This window comes from Danaus plexippus, assembly GCF_018135715.1.
Source record: "Danaus plexippus chromosome 18 unlocalized genomic scaffold, MEX_DaPlex mxdp_20, whole genome shotgun sequence".
NCBI lineage: Eukaryota > Metazoa > Arthropoda > Insecta > Lepidoptera > Nymphalidae > Danaus > Danaus plexippus.
The window spans coordinates 5,151,136-5,170,604 of NW_026869853.1; the positions used below are offsets into that span (position 1 = coordinate 5,151,136).

At 42.7% G+C, this 19,469-nt stretch overlaps 1 protein-coding gene across 7 annotated transcripts in view; it reads right to left on the reverse strand.

Moving 5' to 3' along the window:
* Positions 1–174: 174 nt before the first annotated feature.
* The window catches only part of LOC116773349 (RNA-binding protein Pasilla), a 30,098-nt gene continuing 10,803 nt past the window's right edge, over positions 175–19,469 (reverse strand). For 3 of the 7 annotated variants that reach the window (XM_032665789.2, XM_032665787.2, XM_061528563.1), the window contains 8 exons: positions 18,273–18,419; positions 11,370–11,524; positions 7,621–7,774; positions 6,871–7,040; positions 5,474–5,665; positions 5,208–5,403; positions 3,710–3,943; positions 175–3,629 (listed from right to left, as the gene is read on the reverse strand). In XM_032665789.2, coding sequence (XP_032521680.1) covers positions 3,409–3,629; positions 3,710–3,943; positions 5,208–5,403; positions 5,474–5,665; positions 6,871–7,040; positions 7,621–7,774; positions 11,370–11,524; positions 18,273–18,419 — 1,469 coding nt within the window. In that variant the 3' untranslated portion in view covers positions 175–3,408. The remainder of the gene's footprint in view (positions 3,630–3,709; positions 3,944–5,207; positions 5,404–5,473; positions 5,666–6,870; positions 7,041–7,620; positions 7,775–11,369; positions 11,525–18,272; positions 18,420–19,469) is intronic. The other 4 variants (XM_061528561.1, XM_032665788.2, XM_061528562.1 and 1 more) reach the window with 3 other exon arrangements.

A 19,469-nucleotide genomic window follows, 5' to 3' on the forward strand; every position in this document is an offset into this window, starting at 1 on the left:
TTCGTAGGCAAGATACAATCAACACGTATTCTGCCTCGTGCCAGTCTTTTCCCTAACTAGTACTGGAGCGCACTTCGTGCTGTGATGCGTACTCTTAGTACAAGTTTCAATAAACTGTTTCAGCTTTCAACGTGAAGGTATCGAGAAGGTGTTGTAAAAATAAAAACAGTGTCATAATATTTTGCATTTATTAATGTTAATATAATAATTACAGACAATGTTCAATGTTTTCGAGTTTAAACACTAAGACATTGTAACCATCGTATTTACCTCTTACCATTTACAATATTGCGAATAACCGTTAATAGAAAATCAACTAAACGATCCATCTTTGACTATAAGATAGCCAACTTTAAAATTCATAACATTGCATTTTCAACTTAATATATATAATATAATATGTCGTACGTGGTACATAACATTTACAGACCCGTTTACAGGAAACCAAACTAACAAAACAATAAAATATAATAATTCCATCGTTGAATCTGTACAGCAACAAATGACGTACCGAGTCGTCTGTTTGTACACACTTATAATACGCAACAAGGTACAATTCAATAGAATTAGTTTAACATATCAATCTCAACATGTGTAAAGGTTGATGAGACAACGACTGAACGGCGCCGACACGACACGACGCGGCGCGACACGACGCGGCGCGGCGCGACGCACGCGGCTGCGGCCCGCTGGCGACTCCACATGAACCGAGTGAAAATTTTAATGGCAATAAACAATATATTACAAATATTCCCTAACGCTTGGGACGCGGACGTGGCGATATGCGCGAGTTGATTCCTCAGTCTTTAATAAATTGATGACAATGAGCAAGGAGAAAACAAATGAAACGAATGTTATGCAATTATATACAGATAGCGAGCCGTGGCGGGGCCCGAGAGCCGAATCGAGCCGAGCCGAGCCAGGCAGGGTCGGGGGGCCGAGCCGCGTGCGGGCGGCGGGCGAGCCCGAGTCGCGCGACAGTCGCGGCGCCGTCTAATGTTGAGTTCGAGATGAACGCACAGCCATGTTCCTACACACGGGACCGATCCTCGCTCCTTCCTCGTCAGTAACCGCTAGACTAACTACGTACTTATCGTAATAAATCACTCTATCAACAAATTCAACAACATTTAGCTATTAAAATTAAAAGGAGCCGTCGCTCCGGTAGTAGAGTGAAGTGAGTCGTGACCAGCCTCCTTCCCCGGAGATGGCGCTTCCCCGTTCGCTATCTCTCTGTTTCTATTACCTCACTAACATATATTATTTCGTTATTAATAATATACTCTCAAATATTGTAACAACTTCGGTATAACAACATTAACATTTGTTTCCAGTATATTATATTTATTTATCTACACACCCCGCTGGCCGCTGACCGCAGACCGCTGACCGCTGACCGCTGGCCGCTGGCCACTGTACTGTTTCATCATATTCGATAATAGTAATCTTTAACTAACTATAACTTTAACCTTAGAAATGTTCTTTACAGTGTCCCTAACAGTAACCTAGGAGAGTGACCTTCGAAGATATCCACCCTCATATGAAACGATGCACACGTGACACCCGGAGCCGGGAGGTGGCGGGTGGCGGGTGGCGTGCGGGGGTGGTAGGTGACGGGTGGCGGGTGACACCGTCACGCATCTAGAATAATTCAACAATCTGAGGGAACCGTAAAGCTTTTAATGTTTTGACAACACGTCGACGGAAGAGAAGAGGAACGTGAGATGGAATGTTTAACAATGGTGAGAGAAACATTGTAAAGAACAAGTCAATAGTCGACAAAGATAAGACGAGACGGGAGTCCCGGGGACACGGTCCGGGTGGTGGTGAGGGGTGTTGGGGGGGGGACAGGTGGTGGGGGAGAGCACGTGTCTGGGTCACATTCATGTGTCGCCGACATTACCAATACATAATTATTCTATTTTAATTCCATCGAGTATGTACATTTTCCATACTGTCTGATCGCCGTCATATCTTTTTTTCATATAATTGACGTATTCACTTACACGTACGGACTAATAGAGAATAGTTCCAATAAAATTGAGCTAGTAAAATCGACACGACGGCAGGCAATACGCGCCGGGCACAGCCCTCGGGCGGGACGCCACACGGGTCCGTCCCGGGACTCCCGGGAGACGGGCGCGAGCGTGTGACGTCCCGTTTAATTGACACAATATCCCCATTACAATAAGACGAGAGAGTGGAAAAGACACCAGAGACTGGAAACAGCGTACCTATAATACATTAGAGATTGAATATAGACTACAGCTAGCTATTAGAATGAAACTACGATGCCGTCACCTACATAACACACGTAGGGAGACCTAACAATACCACAGCGCGGTCCCCACACTGATATATATATACGATCGACCGAACGAACTTCATCCTACCCGAGCGGACTCGCGAGTCAGATCCGCGCCTCCTCGCTCCGTGAAGTGAGAACAGACCTACCGCACTGGCGCCCGACGCGGGGCGGCCGCTATCTACAATGGCACTTCTGAGGTAAGCCAACGGCCGAACACCGCGCGGCCGGGGGCTGCGGGCCGGGGCTCCCTCGCCGCCCCGCAGCCCCCGGCCGCGCTCGGATGACACGACACTAGCGCGTTACGAGACCGTAACCGTAAATAAGAATATTTAATATTGTCTTCTCGAATAATATATAGAAATCTGCATTTAAAACTTTTAAAATATACATATAACTTCATCTACTATTATGGACATGCATTATTATTAAACTTGTACTTACGAGTTAACACGGCGGCCGCGAGACCGGCGACTGCCGGACATTATAAACGTATAAAAAATAAAGATCTTTAACGCGAGAAAAGGAATGAAAAAAACATTTTCACCAGAGTCCGAGTCGCGTGACGTCATTACTAAAAAATATATAATAATAATAATATTCAACGAATAATATTGCATTGCACTTTATATAAAATAAAATTTCATGTCAGAAAATTAAAAATTAAATACCAACTTTGGTTAATATATTACTTGGCTGACGTCGTCCGCGTGTGAGTGCGCGCGCGCGTGTTGTGTGGTGTGTACTTCGTACCGACAGGCGCACGCACACACGGACGACACCCGGCGACGCCAACTCTATTATTAAATTCACATTAAAATCTAACACTTGAAATAAACTAACAAAAAATAACTAATCAATGGTAACATTCACAATGAAAAAACATCGTAAATAATAACATGTGCTCGGTGAACGATAAAAAAAATATAAAAACGTGTATGGAATAGGAATTTCCGTGACAGGAGATATCACAATCGTATCATTAACAACGAGGCCGCCGGCGGGGCGGGCGAGCTGCTCGGAGACGCTGACTAGAGGGCGGCGGGGCCCGGCGGGGGCCTGGCGGGGGCCCGGCGGGGGGCCCGGGGCTGGAGCCCGGCGCGCTACTGCATGAGGCCGGAGAGCGCGTTGTGGCGCGTGCGCTTGAGCTCCTCCTCCTGGATCTTCTGTTCGATGAGGTAATGCGCATTGCTGATGGCGGTGGCGGTGCCCGAGATGGTCACGATGCGGTTGCGGGTGCCCGGGGCGAACGTGCCCTTTTTGGAAATCTGGATGTTGGCACCCGACATCTGCTGGATCTCCACCAGGCTGCGGCCGCCGGGGCCTGCAGGGACATGCAAACACATCGATATATGATACGTACCGCCTCACACACCGAATGAATTTAAGAGCGTTGAATCTTACCCAGGATGGCCCCGACGATGACCTCCGGGATCTCGACGTTCTTAGAGTCCTTGGCGCCCGCGTCGGCGGGCGTGGGGCTCTTGGAGAGCGGCAGCAGGCTGGCGGAGGGGAAGCCGGGTACGCCCCCCACTCCCCCCACGCCGCCCGACAGCGAGATGGGAGCCACGGCTGGGGGGCGAAGCGCCTCGAATGCAACCTCCGCGAAACGCTCTAACGAGCCGCCGCGCGCGCCGCCTGCGGACGCGTCACTGATGGGCCGAGCGCACTCGCCACTCGCCCGCACGCTCGCTTACATTAGAACGTTTCGCGCTGTTGCGGACACAAACACATTAGCGCCCGCCGCCGCCGCAGCCGACGCCGCACAGCGCTGTCCCCACCTCCCTACACCCCCGACCTCCTCCTCGACCCTCGAGCCCACCATGCTAGATGCCAATCGGTCGCGAGCCCGCGGGGTGATGCCGATGCACTTGCTTCACTTCCCCGCTCAGTAGCTTTCGATGTATTCGTGTCACAACACGTGTCTGTGAACCGTGTCTGGGACACGGCGACACGGCGACGGTTTAAAGGACGTGGCATTTTGTATCAGAAATAATAATAATATAAAAGAAATAAACGTGGACACAAACAATTTTGAAAAATATACAACCATCTAATGTATCGAGGTAAGCCGATACCTAGGGTCTAGAATGTCTAATATAGGCCGAATCCGGTGATTAGTTGCAAAAAAAAGGAAATGTCATCAAAGCGTACACCAGCATAACCCTCGTATGATCGTCTCGTGATGATAATTTGGAGTCGCCAAGATGTCGGCAGCGCTGATGCGGTCACAATACATCCAGAACGAACGAGACACGCGGGCGGAGGACGGCGGCCGGCCGACCCACGCTCACGGCCTCGGTCCTTCTAATAGGAGCAGTGGATGACGCGGAACACAACAAACGACCAACTGAACTGAGGGTGAAGAAGCCCCGTATGCAGTTTGTGACCTCCTTGAACTGAACAAGTGAGGAAAGTACCCGAAACAAACAAACAGTAGTGACCATCACAGAGATCACCGAGGAGATATAAGATGAAGCGGTGAAGGTAGGCGGTCATCCACTGCTCTGGTGTGAAATGTATTGCCGATAGGTGATATGAAACAAAGCGATGCTTTAAGAAATTTTGAAGAGTTTTAATGTGAAAAATATCTACGTTTAAGAAGCCAATAGGTGTTGAAAATAATCAGCAATACTTTACATCGGGCATGCAGTCTCAGATACAGACACACACTAACATACTAGAGACGTCTCCGAACACAAAACTAAACTACTTGCAGTAGATTTAACACACGTGATGTTTTGCTCGTTTGATAGTATCCTAAGGGTTCGTCGCACATCGTCGGCCCACCTCTCCTATCCCTCAAATATACCGACAGTACATCATCACCATCCCTCCGTCAGCCGGCATCCGGTCACCATCGACTCCCGGTCGTTCCAGGAGACGGTGTTAGAGTACGTACCGAGCTGGACCTGCGCCAGCGGTCCGAAGACAGCGGGCGAGTCGCTGGGCTGCAGGGGGAAGTAGGCGGCGGACAGCGGCGCGGGCAGGGCGGCCGGCAGCGCCAGGCCCAGCACGCCGTGCTTCACCAGCAGAGCCAGCGCCGCGCCGATCTCGCTCAGCCCGGCCTCCGAGTAGCCCGCCTGACGCAGCGCCGCCTGCATCGCGACATCAACATTTACAGCGCTCCCGTGAAGTGCGAGTCGCGACAAGCTCAGGTTACGTCACCTTAATGTGGTCGAGCGTGTGCTGTGTGAGCGGGGACGGCGGCGGGGTGCCGGGCGGCGCCAGCGACAGAGACAGGGACAGCGAGCCCAGACCGGAACCGTTCACGAGCACGCCGCCCACACCGCCCACGCCGCCTAGCGCGCCAGCACCGCCCACGCCGCCCACAGACCCGCCACCCACCAGAGCGTGACTCTGGAACGTTACATGTGGATCGTTATCTTCGTGCTCCCACCACAAATACAATACAACAATGTGTCCCTATCAAAACCCCCCCAGCATAACCTCGAAGAGGGTTACAATAACAGCCAATAATGGATCTCATCAGATGTAATTGAAGGTCAGTAAGATGTTGTCTCCCCCCCCTCTCCCAGTCTTCCTCCAGGTTGACTCTTTAACACGCCCGACTGTTTCTCTACACGCCGAGGCTCTGTCACGGTGTCTATACTCCAGAAAGGAGCCTTTTCATCAGACACCTGATTTTTGAGCTTTTTTTAGAATTTCGAGTGAAGATAATAACAATAAGATAATATGCCATCAGTTGTTACCGACGGCCTGGCGTGACACATCGGGAAATATCTTTAAAAAATCTATCCCTAAACTATCTATCTATCCCCGGTCTTAATATTCATATTATTTTTATTGGAAATAGGCAAAATATTAGAATCGACTTTTAAATTTACTGGAACAGCGAAAAAAAAAAGCGAGTGTAAGGAAGTTTTTCCATAATTGTAAGCGGTTACATTCTGACACGTGCTATTTTATAAACTGACACCGCGTGCCCGGGCACTGAACGTCCGGTGACAAGGATTCACGTCACAGCAGATGTAAGCAGAAATGACGTTCCACTACACCGCTACCAGCACACCGCTACTGCGCTGGACTGTGCCAAGGTGAAATACGCTTTGGGGTTAGATGATAGGTTCTAATTCTGTTTATCGGTTACAAGCGATGGACCCTCGACGGAGTGTGAAGCGGCGACGCGGGGTCACTATTGGCGGATGGCCAGCTTCTTGTAGCGTGTGCTGGTATTGACCGGTTGGTCCCCTACTTGTTCTGATTAATTTTTTTCGAATAACGAATTGGCGACGACGAACGCTTCTAATGACCAGGAGTGTTTCGATGCTAACATTAATCTAATAAAAAATGTATCCCGATAATTTTATTATTATATTTATCTCAGTAAAGGTCGTAGCATTACGTTTTCCTTTCAATTCTATGTACCCAAAACCTACGCCATTATTTTCTGTCCGTTGAAGGACCACAACTCGAATGCCCAGGCATCCCTGCTACCCCCAAACAATGCACGCCAGCGGCCATATATGGTAATGCCGATCCCCCGGAAGCCAATCCCCCGAGCCTCAGCGTGCGGTATCGTGTGGTAGCGTGTCCAAGGTCACCTCTGTCACCTCAGTGGTGGGCACGGCGTACGGCGAGCCGGTGGGGTTGTAGTTGGCGACCGGCCCAGCCACGTCCGCGTACGACACGTTGGGACAGGACCCGGACTGAGGGTCGTCCACCACCTTCTGAAGGATCATCAGGCAGGCCTTCTTGTTGTTCTCCTTCTCACCTGGAAGCGGCACGGTCATGATTCGATTGAGTCCTAAGTTCTTATATCACATCAACTTATTACTTTATAACTAACCGGTCATATTCACATTTAGAGTCCACACAGTGACAACACATCTATTGCTACATCTTTCATAAAAAAACTTTTGTTCTTATCTATAAGAATTATTGCAAATCTTTGTAATATATGATCGCTCGCTTAAAATAATCTCATGACGCAGTAAACGTTTATCGCCTTGTTAGTAGATTAAAATGTAGGCAATACTATAAAAGTAACATTAAAGCCATTATACATGAAAAGCGAACAATGTGCGAATTTCACGAGTTTCTGTTTGTATAAAAAATATGTTATATTTTTATGCAGAATCATTTTGCAGTAATTTCGGTGCCGTTTTCGTGATGAGCCGCGTAGCCTCTGAATGCGACCGTAACTGGGTCACGTTCTAATTCCGCTTATTACAAGGAGATTCAGTGTCGGCAACTATTATACACTACAAAAAACCTCTAACCATGTAGCTACATCAGCTCAGCATGATATATTCAAACGATGTTTGTGGCGTGTAACCGCTGTATGGACTCACCGACAACAGTGATGCAGCGCTCCTGGAGAGACAGTTCCTTCGCCTTCTGAGATATCTGTACGTAGCTGCCGCTCTGTTCCTTGATTTGTTTAATGTAGTTGCCCCCCTTTCCTATTATCATACCAGCTGTGGAGTTCGGCACCAAGATCTTCACCTGGAACAACATATGCCCCACGTTATGGTAAACTTTAGAAAATGAAAATTTTATATTAGTTTTCAAGAAATGCACGAGTGGACGATTCTAGGATTTGAAACAGTCAAATTTTGTTCGGAGGAGAAGTGCATAAAACAATGTTTTGATATTAAATTTAGTACAATTACATTACATCATTTAAAATAAATATCACACACACATTCTTAACTTTGACACGCACACACACACACACACACACACACACACACACACACACACACACACACTTATATACAACACGTCAGTCCGTGAAGCCCCGTCAGTGTGTGCGCGCTGTCACTAAACGTCAAACGTAGTGACATTTCTGTTCTGCTGTAATTGAAGTTGAAATTATCAATCAATAACGATCGTGTGTCGAGCGTTGGGTAATGTTTAGTATTAATAATATTCAAATTCTCAACAATACACATTGTTTATAATTGTTACCTAAATAGTTTTCCCTTGTGTAGTTATATACGAGTCATTGTACACATCCCTCACACAGGGAACCCAACAGAACACAATCTCTAACCTCATGACTTTTATGTTAAACATTAATCGAGTTATATTTTACAAGCCTCATTATAATTTACACTCGCTTTGAGTTTTACATAAAATATGTGAATTTTAATTAGTTGTGACCGCGCTCGTCACTCCTCAGTTCAACCGTGTAATGTTTAAAACACAACACAGCATGAGACTTCGTCGACAAACAAACTCTTAACACGCGGACCTTAACCGTAGTCGCTGTAATGAGAGTGTTCGCGCGAAATAGGTTGATTAGATATTGTAATAAAATCAGGACGACCGAATCAAAAGGCAGACACTGCCAAGTAGACAGTTCCATTGATAACATTTTACTTCATGATAGACAATTACATACGCACGGTACCTACGGCACTGTTTGCACGACGTTACCAGTCACAGGTGCCGGCTACTGCATTTACCGACCGACACCAACACCTATTATAACATTATTTTAATTTAATCGTGCAATACTTATTGAATATACGATGAACCGATCAATTGGCGAGAGAATACTTTAAGGAAAACATAAAAACGTAACATTCCGTTTCGCCCCACCCAGCACCCACACCGGCTTCTGAGAATGAACGACTCGATGATTACAAACATATTCTTAACTCACTAAATTATATCATTGTCATGTATATTTTGTCTGTCAATGATATCATTACTGTATATTATAATATATGTTAATTTTTAAAAGCCAAAATGTTAAAATTACGATTCGGCTGAAACTTATCGTCCTGGTAGAACAAAGCATATGTTACGAACAATAATTGAAATACTAGATCATCATAGTAATTTGTTTAATTTAGTTTACATAGAGAGGTTCAATCCTCAACCGAGAACAGAGTACATTAAAATGGAAGTGTAGGCCACGTTCACAGACACGTGTGTCGGCAGATTATAACTACCATAGTGTGTGGATGGTTCGATCAATAAATATGTATATAAAGTAATACATGATATATGTATGTACAGTTAGATCACACAGATCCATGGTAAACTTAACGTGCGCCGTCATAATCATAGTAACATTAACAGTTTGCCCATGTCATCTCTATTGATTTTTTTTTCGGTATTTCTTTAATTCACTTAGTACCTATTTCGGTCGGTAAATATTAAGCGGCCTTGATGGACCGTGGCCGCATGTCCATCCACGCACGACGACCTCAACTCGACGTGTCAGAAGCCCCGACACTCATATAACATAACATCAAGCGACGCGGTGTTATCAACGTTCACAAAGTATGCCACGTCGCTGAGAACGTTTAATTGGCTGCACGTTTGTGTTGCCGCGCTTCAATTACGATAGTTATCTGCCTCATTGCATCTAATCATTTGGTGGAAAATACGAACAGCGCTGGCAACATCGGCTTATACATTCGCCACTTTTAGAACGCCACTCAGGGGAGAGAGGACCACTCTCGGACCTCTCACAAGTATGAACCCTCGAGGCTTAGTGTTGAGATATTTTTATATCAAAGCATTATACTCCACAGCGTCTCACGAGAAACACTGACCTTCATAAGGTTGTATGTATAAATGAATGTAACGAACCACTGTGATGGAAACGAGATGGCATCACCACCTACATTGACGCGGTGATTATCATGACAGAAGGAGGAGGTTCGCTCTTAATTTGCATACGTTAGTACGGTTACAAGAAACCGAGCGTCCAGAGAGAATCAGCTTCATAAAATATATTTGAAGGGAGACTAATAACACAATGAACACAACTCGACGCGACACACATAGAACTATATGAGAATTATTGCGAAGGAGACGGAACAAAAGTGGATAGAAATGATAATTTCTTGTAGGAAAAGTAATTTGGAAGAAAGGAAATTTTTGTATGAGAAAATATTAATACGATTTAGGAGCTCCACAAGAGAATGACGGAAATTGACAACGTTATGTAAGGTTTCCCCGGCTCAGATGCTGCTTTAACGTTAGTAATGCGTTATACTACAGAGACATCTGGCGAGAGGATCGCTGAAACTGTAAAAAACGACGACTACATCGAACTATACTCGTTGAAATTTACGTTCATATATTTATGTTATATATAAATTAGTTTTGATGGAACGTATCGCACGACGTAGAACAACGTAGTTCACGAGCAGCTTGCACACACTACACACGGAGCGTATCCAGTCGTTTACTCAGAAATCTTGATAATTACAGTCCTAATGTTTGTTATTAAACAAGAAACGTTAAACGCTTCGTATGTAGTGTGACGATGGGAACTTGTGTTAAGCTTATTATTTGTGTAGTTAAGTTTAAGTAGCCCTAATTCGTTAAAACGTTTCTTTTCTCCGTCTGCTACATCCTTATACGTGTATAACTCAAACATATAACCGCGTTCCCCGTACACTAAGTCTACAGCGTTCATTGATTTTCTCTCGACCTTCGCCGTCTTCGTTTAGTATTTTTCAGTTCATTATTGCACTTCTTATATATATATATATTAAGAGAATCAGTTTAATGTAGAACATATATCAGTAACGCACCAGTTCGAGAGCGGATGACTTGAGGTATAGATTTTTAAATTTTAAATTAGCACCACAAGCTATGAAATGAATAATCTTCTATACATGTGCGGTAAGGTAAAAGTCATCTGTTTACGACGGAGCATGAATACGGTTAGGTTCACACATACAGAAAATATGCTTAATGGCCCGCTACTATCATAAGGATCCCTGACACAAGGAGTGCTCGCTTTGAACGAGGATGTTTCACATCACATGACAAGTGAACCTGTCCCTGCTACTTCCTTGTATCGCTACACCCACTTGATGTAGTGGAACACGCCTACAACAAGTCTTGTACAATTCCACGTAATAAGATCCTCAATCGACCTGTTACCCTCCATTTATTTCTACGTTAGTCTACTTGATATATTTAAATGAAAATTAAAACTAATAAGTTAGGAAAATCTTTGGAGAACTTACGGTATTTTGTGCACAAGAGAATTATATAAAACGCTACAAGCGACATTTTCTTTGGCGTCTATATATTTCATCGTTCCAGACCCCCTTCCAGTTCCTACCTGCTTGTCTCTATCCTGCGGCATCTTGGCATCCACGCCCTCCGGGAAGGGTTTCACCAGCTCCGGTTTCTCTTTGATCTTTTCCATGATGAAGTCTAGCACCACCATGATGCCTTCCACCGACCCCGTTATGAGACACGCTCGTTCTGTAGTACCTGCGGAAAGACATTTTACATTAAGTATATCGATGGGAACTGAACCTCGAAATACAGTATTCAGGTGACAAACATTACATTACTAATTAGTAATAACATTCTCACATGCTACGTCACGAGCGAGGTAATAAGGTAAATTGGACTAATGGAGATAAATGTTAGTACGATGTATTTATATTCTGTTAGTTAATGTTTATTTTTTAACTGTAAATTGTCCACTAATTGTTCTGTCTTCCAAATTTAAAGACTATTAAAGACTTTAATTGTAGACTGGTAGGAATGTGTCAAAGTTCACTGTCACTGTATAACGTCTGTCGACTTTCATGGCGTGATCTGAGTTTAAGTAACATTTTATATTCCTTGAAACTCAACAGCCGCTGCAATTATGTGGCTCTTTATCATAAAGCGGCCGAGGTCGCTGTAGCGCCGGCCGTTTCTAAACACTGCCTGTGTGTGCGTGACCTCCGCCGCACACATTAGCACATATTTTGTCATGTTACAAACGAATTCCATCAGCTCGCCGCGACACTCACAAAGGAAGGAACTAAGAGAGGTATTCCAAAACTTTACCGCTTATGGAGAGTGTTCTGTTTTGTTTTATTAGAATAGTGGCGAATCAAATGCTGAATGTGTAAACGGTCTGTTTTAAAAAGTCATTTGTTTTAGTGGGCCCGGCTCCATTATGTATCCGAGTGAATGCCGCATTATTCTAGATGTTTCCCGGCTGAATTAAATCCTTAGGAACAATGGACAAGTCACACTTTGCCTGCTCCTCATTATCCCGTTGTTACGCCGAGCGCCGGGGGCCCACTGACCCCACGCTAGATTGTTTTCGCCTCACACTCAATTTCATTGTTTCGGGATAATTTTTGTTTTATACAGTTCCGTAGTTGGAACGAGAAACCTATTCTTAGAGAACGATTACTTAATCATAACGATGATGTCATAACACCGACACCTACTACGTTCAACTTCACCAAGTTTATTAATGTTCGCTGCATAGAAAAAAAATATATAAAACGTTTTTACGGTAACGAAACCAACAAGAACTTATATAACATTAATTTATTATATCGAATTCGTTTATTTTTCACAACTCGCAGATCTTGTAATTAGGCCTCGTTGGTATTTTAAGGAGGAGAAAAAGTGATGTATCAATGGCCTAATGTATCAAGTCGTCTTCACCGTCCGTGTGTAGAACTGGTCTCTAGTACAGGTAGTTACGTAACTAGCTTCTACAATATGGAACCGGTCCTACTTCCTTGACCTTGTGCTACTCCACTGGGCAGATCTACTATTTATGTTTGATCTTTCTAGCTCTAGATCTCGTCTGTAAGCGGGTCATTAACATTTGGTAACAGTCCAATGCAGCGGAATGAGAGACAGTCGCCCAAAATCGTCCAGCGACACAGTCTAGGGGCACACCCCTATACAGTAGAGCGTCTTTCAGAATAAAACTTTCTCGATGCCGAGGTTAGTATGGAAATTATTTTATACTATTCTCTACAAACGAATATTTTAGTAAACAGAAAGAACTAAGTTTGTATACTTATTGTTTGGAATAACTATTATTGAATGCCTGATAAGACCTGTCCTCAAGCAATCTTCACGTATATTACATCGTCACTTTATACCTGAACACAATCTCAGCTCTTTAACGACTCGAATCGACAGTAAACCGAAAATAGAACCGCAGCATTATGAAATGTATGGCGTTGGGAGCACTGAATGTGTGCAACAAACGATCTATATTAAGATGCAAGGAGAAAACTTAGCTGCACGTAACATAGCACAGCATTGTTAGAGGCAAGGACGTTCGTCATCACGATTATCTGTTCTATCCAATTATGTGTCGCAAGTTATTGTATCTCTTGAAGGCAGGCGAGAGGGAAACAGGTAACGAGCAAGAGACGGCCGGAGTCAGCTGATGGCTTACATAACGGAAGACGCGCGTACATCTGTGGAATACTTTAACATACACGGAGCCATCGATTCAATCATAAAGTATTGGTTTTCCCTGCACTAATATCATATGAATATCTTGAAATACAAATACGAACGATAGACTATCTGTTAATTATCTATAACGACCTCATATCTATAAATATGTCGCTCGTGACGACACCGACACCGACAGCAGCGTAACTAACAAGTCTTCGTGTAACAAACACAAACAACTACACAAGTGTGAATTTTCACACTGTCATTAGACCGCTGAAAGCGAGTCATCTCGAGATGCAGGTGACGGCTTCGCATCTCGGTGGCATCAGCTATTTTAGGTCAAGGGTGGAGAGCCAAGTCTTATGCTGTTTAAAAGAACGTTCTAAATGTGTCACGAAACTAACTTACGCTATGATGGTATATATTTTTAATGTGCAGAGAATTTACAAATAAAACAGGAAATCGGAAGTTAGACAGATAAGATAGGGAGGTGACTGCGGCTCCGTGCACCAGCTAGACCTCATTGATATATGTTGTTGTACATTCAATAAAAATATTGCATTTACGAATATATGATGCGTTTCATTCTGTGACACATGATACGGATATATTATTATTGATTACATATCATTAATTGTTCTGTATTGTTTAAACAGTTATAAAACATATCCCGACTAAACAGAACTCGAGGAATGAGCACATTATATGTATACAAGGTTTATCAGACACGTTCGTACACTTAATACCTTTGATATAATATTGACACAAAGCGTAAAGTGTAGTACTTGTGGAGAAGTAATAATATTAGAGAGACAAATGGGTCTGATAACAAAGAACACGAAGGAGATCATTAAACAGAAAGACGCACACATTACATTAGGATAAAAATGTTATGAAATACAGATAACATAATAAATGTGCTGTTACAAAACCCATACAGAAAATTTGGCAACAAACTAAACATCTATGACCCAAAACGTGCCACCACCGGTCACCGGCAGATGTACCGACAGATAACGGCGCCGGAGCCGAACACGACTTTAATAGAACCGCATAAAGTTGACATTCACGTGAAGAGGATTCAACTGTGACGTCAGCTGTAATCAGTTGTAAGCCGAGACGCCGCAAATATAGATATAATATAAACGAAGCAATTATATTCACGTATTTACTGGAGGATTACAATTATTACGCTGCCGTACATGCCTCGGCTTAGTTAAACTAATAGTTGTCAAATGTTAGAGACTGTCATCCGTCTCCCTTATTTGATAAAATCTTGTTTTCTTTATATATTAAAATGAATACCAGATTTGGAAGGTTTCATCATCATTATGAGCAAACGTTATAAAGTCAAGGTGAGACAAGTTACTAATATATTAAATGTTGTGATCGTTGAAGGTCAGCATTGTATACTTTTATTTTCGCTGAGATGACATCACGCAGCCTTGAGATGTTACCCAGGAATGCACTTGTCACTCATCCACCGACCGGTGTGTCGTGTGCGCAGAGTACGGCTCATGCAATCAATGTTAGCTAGTTTTTGAACTGTGATTTTAAAGAACGTATGTATAAATATGACGACTTATTTACAACTGTACAACTAACGTACAACTGTGTAATAATAAAGGCAAATCAAATTATTATCTAAATTTATTTTTAACATATTTGAAGTTTTTTTATGAATCCATAGAACCTTTTATGTTTAGTTTTTCTAAGAAGTTATTAGAATTTAATCGTACGACTTGGAAATAAAACATTATTTGTTTTGAATAAACAATAACGAAGTTCTTTGAAGTCTGGGCAGTTCCGTGACGGAGCGAGTGCCTAGGATATGATATTGGTCTTTAATAGTCGACCGAACGTTTCATACAAGTTGAAGAAAGTTTAATTTCCTTCGCCAGAGTCGGCTGTTCCAATACAAATACCATTTAGGGTTTAAAAAAAACTTTCATAAAAACAGTTTGTACAGGAACCTTGGTCCGGGGTAATTGAGTATCTTAGTTCTCTATTAAAATCCAATAAATTATTCATGAAACTCATCCTTGAACCGCGACTCCGCTTGTTAATAATGTTGTGACTTTATAATACCGTTAGCGAGGTAAAAAAATTAACTCCAAAGCTATTTTAGTTGTCACAAACGGAACGAATTGTTCACGCTACGAGACCGACTCGCATCAGGATCAGACAAGCCTCACAAAGCGACAGCATCACTGATAGTTACAAAACAAAATCAAAACATCAATCAGCAACAATGCCGGGAGGTTTGGCCGCGACTCGGATGTAATATACTAGAGTACATCAATAGCTCCTCACAACTCACATTGCTCGTCGGCCGACACGTGTCGCCGATACCGAGACGGGTTGCAATAAATATCCTCTGACCTAACGTCTTACGACTCCGTGGCGATCTTATTTATAAGTCATGCAATACTTATAACTAACCACGTCTTTATGAAACCTGTCTTTGTGATTTAATGGGTGTGATATAATTAGAGGGCATTCGTTAAGATATTCTCATCCTTGTCAGATCACAGTAAAGAGTTAGACTTGTATATAGTACGCCGAAGTGCAATTTATGGCTTCACTTCTAAATAAACATCAGAGGCATTAATAAGACTTAGATATGAAGTGAAGTGCTAGGAGAATATTTATTTATCGAATACATTCTATGTCAGTCATAAAGAGTTGTTTTGTAGTAGGACGGAAAGAAATAGGTAACTTTAACTGCAGTGCAGTGGAGGCAGTGTTAAAAAATTATACATTCTCTGGCAACTCGTAAAGGACAAGACCGCCGAGGATGTGCTTCATTACATCCGCCCTTCATAAAGTTATGCCTATATTAAATGTATTTTGCATATTTGTTACATTCATCTCAATATGTTACTTTCATAAATAATAATGTCGACCCCCAAACCGATAACAACAGTCCCTTTCATTTCCTGACCTCAAAATACGAAGTTTTCTCCCCCAAGAGTTTAATGGACTTTTGCGATTACAATTTCGAAGCTACCCTCATTTTCAGTGTCCTTTTATCTTAGTATATATGTGAGTTTAATTCTAATCACGAACATATATTTCCTTTCCGCGACAGCTAAGTGGATACTAAAACCCATAAATATTTGTCAAAAGATGGCGCCACACGAGCTGACGTTGGAATCAGGTCTGCAAACACGGCGGCCTTGAACTTGAGCGACTATTTATAAAGAACACATAACTTGGTACAGTTCCCAGGCAATTACGTGAACGAAAAGAACTTTAAAGTCATTTCGTCCTCGGTGCAGTTGGTTAATATTAAAATGTATCGTCGGCCACGCCGCGAGTCGTCACTCGTTCACTGCTACGTTCATTACCGACTACAATGGAGCCAACTATCGAGTTTGTAATTTATGTGCGGACATGATATAGTTGTATATGGAATATTACAAGCACAATACTAGAGCTCAATGTAAATTGGTAACACACGTGTCAGTTGGCTCGATAATGAAGATTAGTTAAGAGATAACCAACGTTACGACAAACATTACAAGACTGTAATGTGCGGTGTGCGCTGTACACTATGACTTAAAGGACGCATCTGCATAACAATCCGTACGAAATGTTCATCTCAATGTACTTTGAATACAATTAACATAATCGATGGGCGTTTCAAGGATTTCTGAAGAACCTATCGTCGGTGACAATGTCGTCTGGATTATGTTTTATTTGGATTTTTCTTTGGAATTCAACGAGTACAAAAGTAAAGTTAAATTAAAACGTATATATTTTTTCTGTTTTTCTGACTCCGTTGAATATAATATGAGTGATAATGTTAAAACGCTAAAGCCACAACAATAAGTTATCAAAGTGTCGTTTTAATGGTCTCGCCTCGAGTCCAGGACCTCGACACGCCGTAGGTTAAATAAATATTGACGAATTGTTCCATTAAACCCGTCAAACAGTTTGGCTTATCTTGTTTTCCACAGTAGCTGCTCCGGGCTCTCTGCGCGAACTGCCGCCGTATGAAATAATAAGTCTTTAGAATAATGCTTCTATACAAAGGGGATTGTTCCAATCTCTTATTCGCCTATGGCCCTTATCTTAATATTGTATGAGACTGGGTTTCTTTGTGAGTCGCGCCCTCGCTAAGTAGGCTTCGAACAAAGGCTGTGGACCAGACACATCTGGGTCACAGCGCGCCTCCATCTCTTGACAAATCCTATAAAGCGCTTAATGTCTAGGCCTACGTATACGTATGCTCTCATTTCTTTAATGAGACACCGACGGCTCAAATTAAATTTAAATGAACGTTTAAATTTCAGAGAAAAATTTAACAAAAATATTTTGTTAAACTGTCGAGACTCGAGACACTTCAATGTTTATGTCGCTCGGTTGGAAATATAAAATTTAGTCACGTTCCTGTATAACCCTTTTAACCTATTTCGCTAATTATTGAGTTCGCTTTATCATATAAATAATTCTTAATATTTAGCAACAATCGAGTACCGGCCGCGACACTGTTACAAATATGTTAATAATACGATTATTATAAATACAATACAACACGAAACAATGTCAATAAAAGCTTCTTCATTAACCAAATCTGTAAACTTTTGAAACGTTTAGTGTATTTCATATAATTTTTTCTTGATCTTTCAGTAACAGTTTCCGTTGATGAGCGTTTCGTAAAAAGCGCTGACGAAGCAGCACTTGGACAAGTAGTCTGCAGATACCTAGCTATGCCTACAGCGGCTGTACCTACTGACGTATATAAGTAATAATAATCTGTTTAGTATCTGTGTAGTTCAGCTACACATCATGACGAACTCACCTGGATAGAAATCATGCGATTTGGACATCTTGACCCTGGCCCCCGTGTCCTTCTGCAGTTGCGCTATGGTCTCACCACCCTTGCCGATGATGGCGCCGGCCACCATCGACGGCACCAGCACCTTGAAGTGGTACGTCGGCTCCACCGCTGCAAATCAAGAATCATTTACACCGAGTTACAACATCCGAGCGCCGCGGCCCGTGAGACGGTACGGCCAGCACTCAGAGGACTGTTTAAAGTAATTAGTTTAGAGACGAAGAATAGTTTAGTAGATTTAACATAATATGAATGCTGTTTGACTATAGTCCTGATGTTACTGTGGAGGAGAGCTGAAGCGGAACGGTATCCGTGGCCGGACATATCCGAGGGTGAGTCAGTGAGTCAGTGAGGTGCACGCGACCAGCTCTATGATGTCAGCCTGCGTCATGAGCGTGATAGCGGCAGCCTATCAATTCATGTTACTCACGACAGTATATGTCAATAGTGTTTTATATAAGTAGGTAGATGTAACTCTGCAGCGTGTCCTGTAATCTCTAAACGCAGTACTAGTCAAGCTTTGAACAACCAACGGTCTAGTATATAAAAGTTGTTAACACGAATCATCAACATGCATTACGAACACTACACACCGACACAGAAAATATATATATACACATACATAGTTATGATCCTGTGACCTTCATAGGAAACAAACGGTTAGGAACAAGTTACAACAAGAACAAGGCTGATACCAGAAGGAATGACCAGCGAAGAAACACTTAGAAAGAAGACTAAGAAAACAACAAAAATAAAGAAGTGAACAGCGATTAATAACCGTTACAGACAACGGAAACATATATATGACAACAGTAGATGAGATGTAGGTAGGTATTGACATGATAAAAAACTATTTAGAATAAAGATAGATAATATGAACATGTTAGTAAGGAAGTAAACAGATGTAGCGAGCTGATGTGGACGGATAGACGGACTGAGACTAACTCATGAATGGATTTAATATAAGTTAGAGATAAACAAAAAATGTACTGGTAACGCTGCATCGATTGCTTTTGCTCTATCAAAGTTCATTATGTTAATGTCAAGATTAATCTTATTGTTAGGAATGTGTTTTGTCATCCCAAGTAGCAAACACTAAAGCGTCCCGGAACACAAATAAGTTGTGGTTTCACAGAGCCGTTTGTACGTCAATATGTGCGA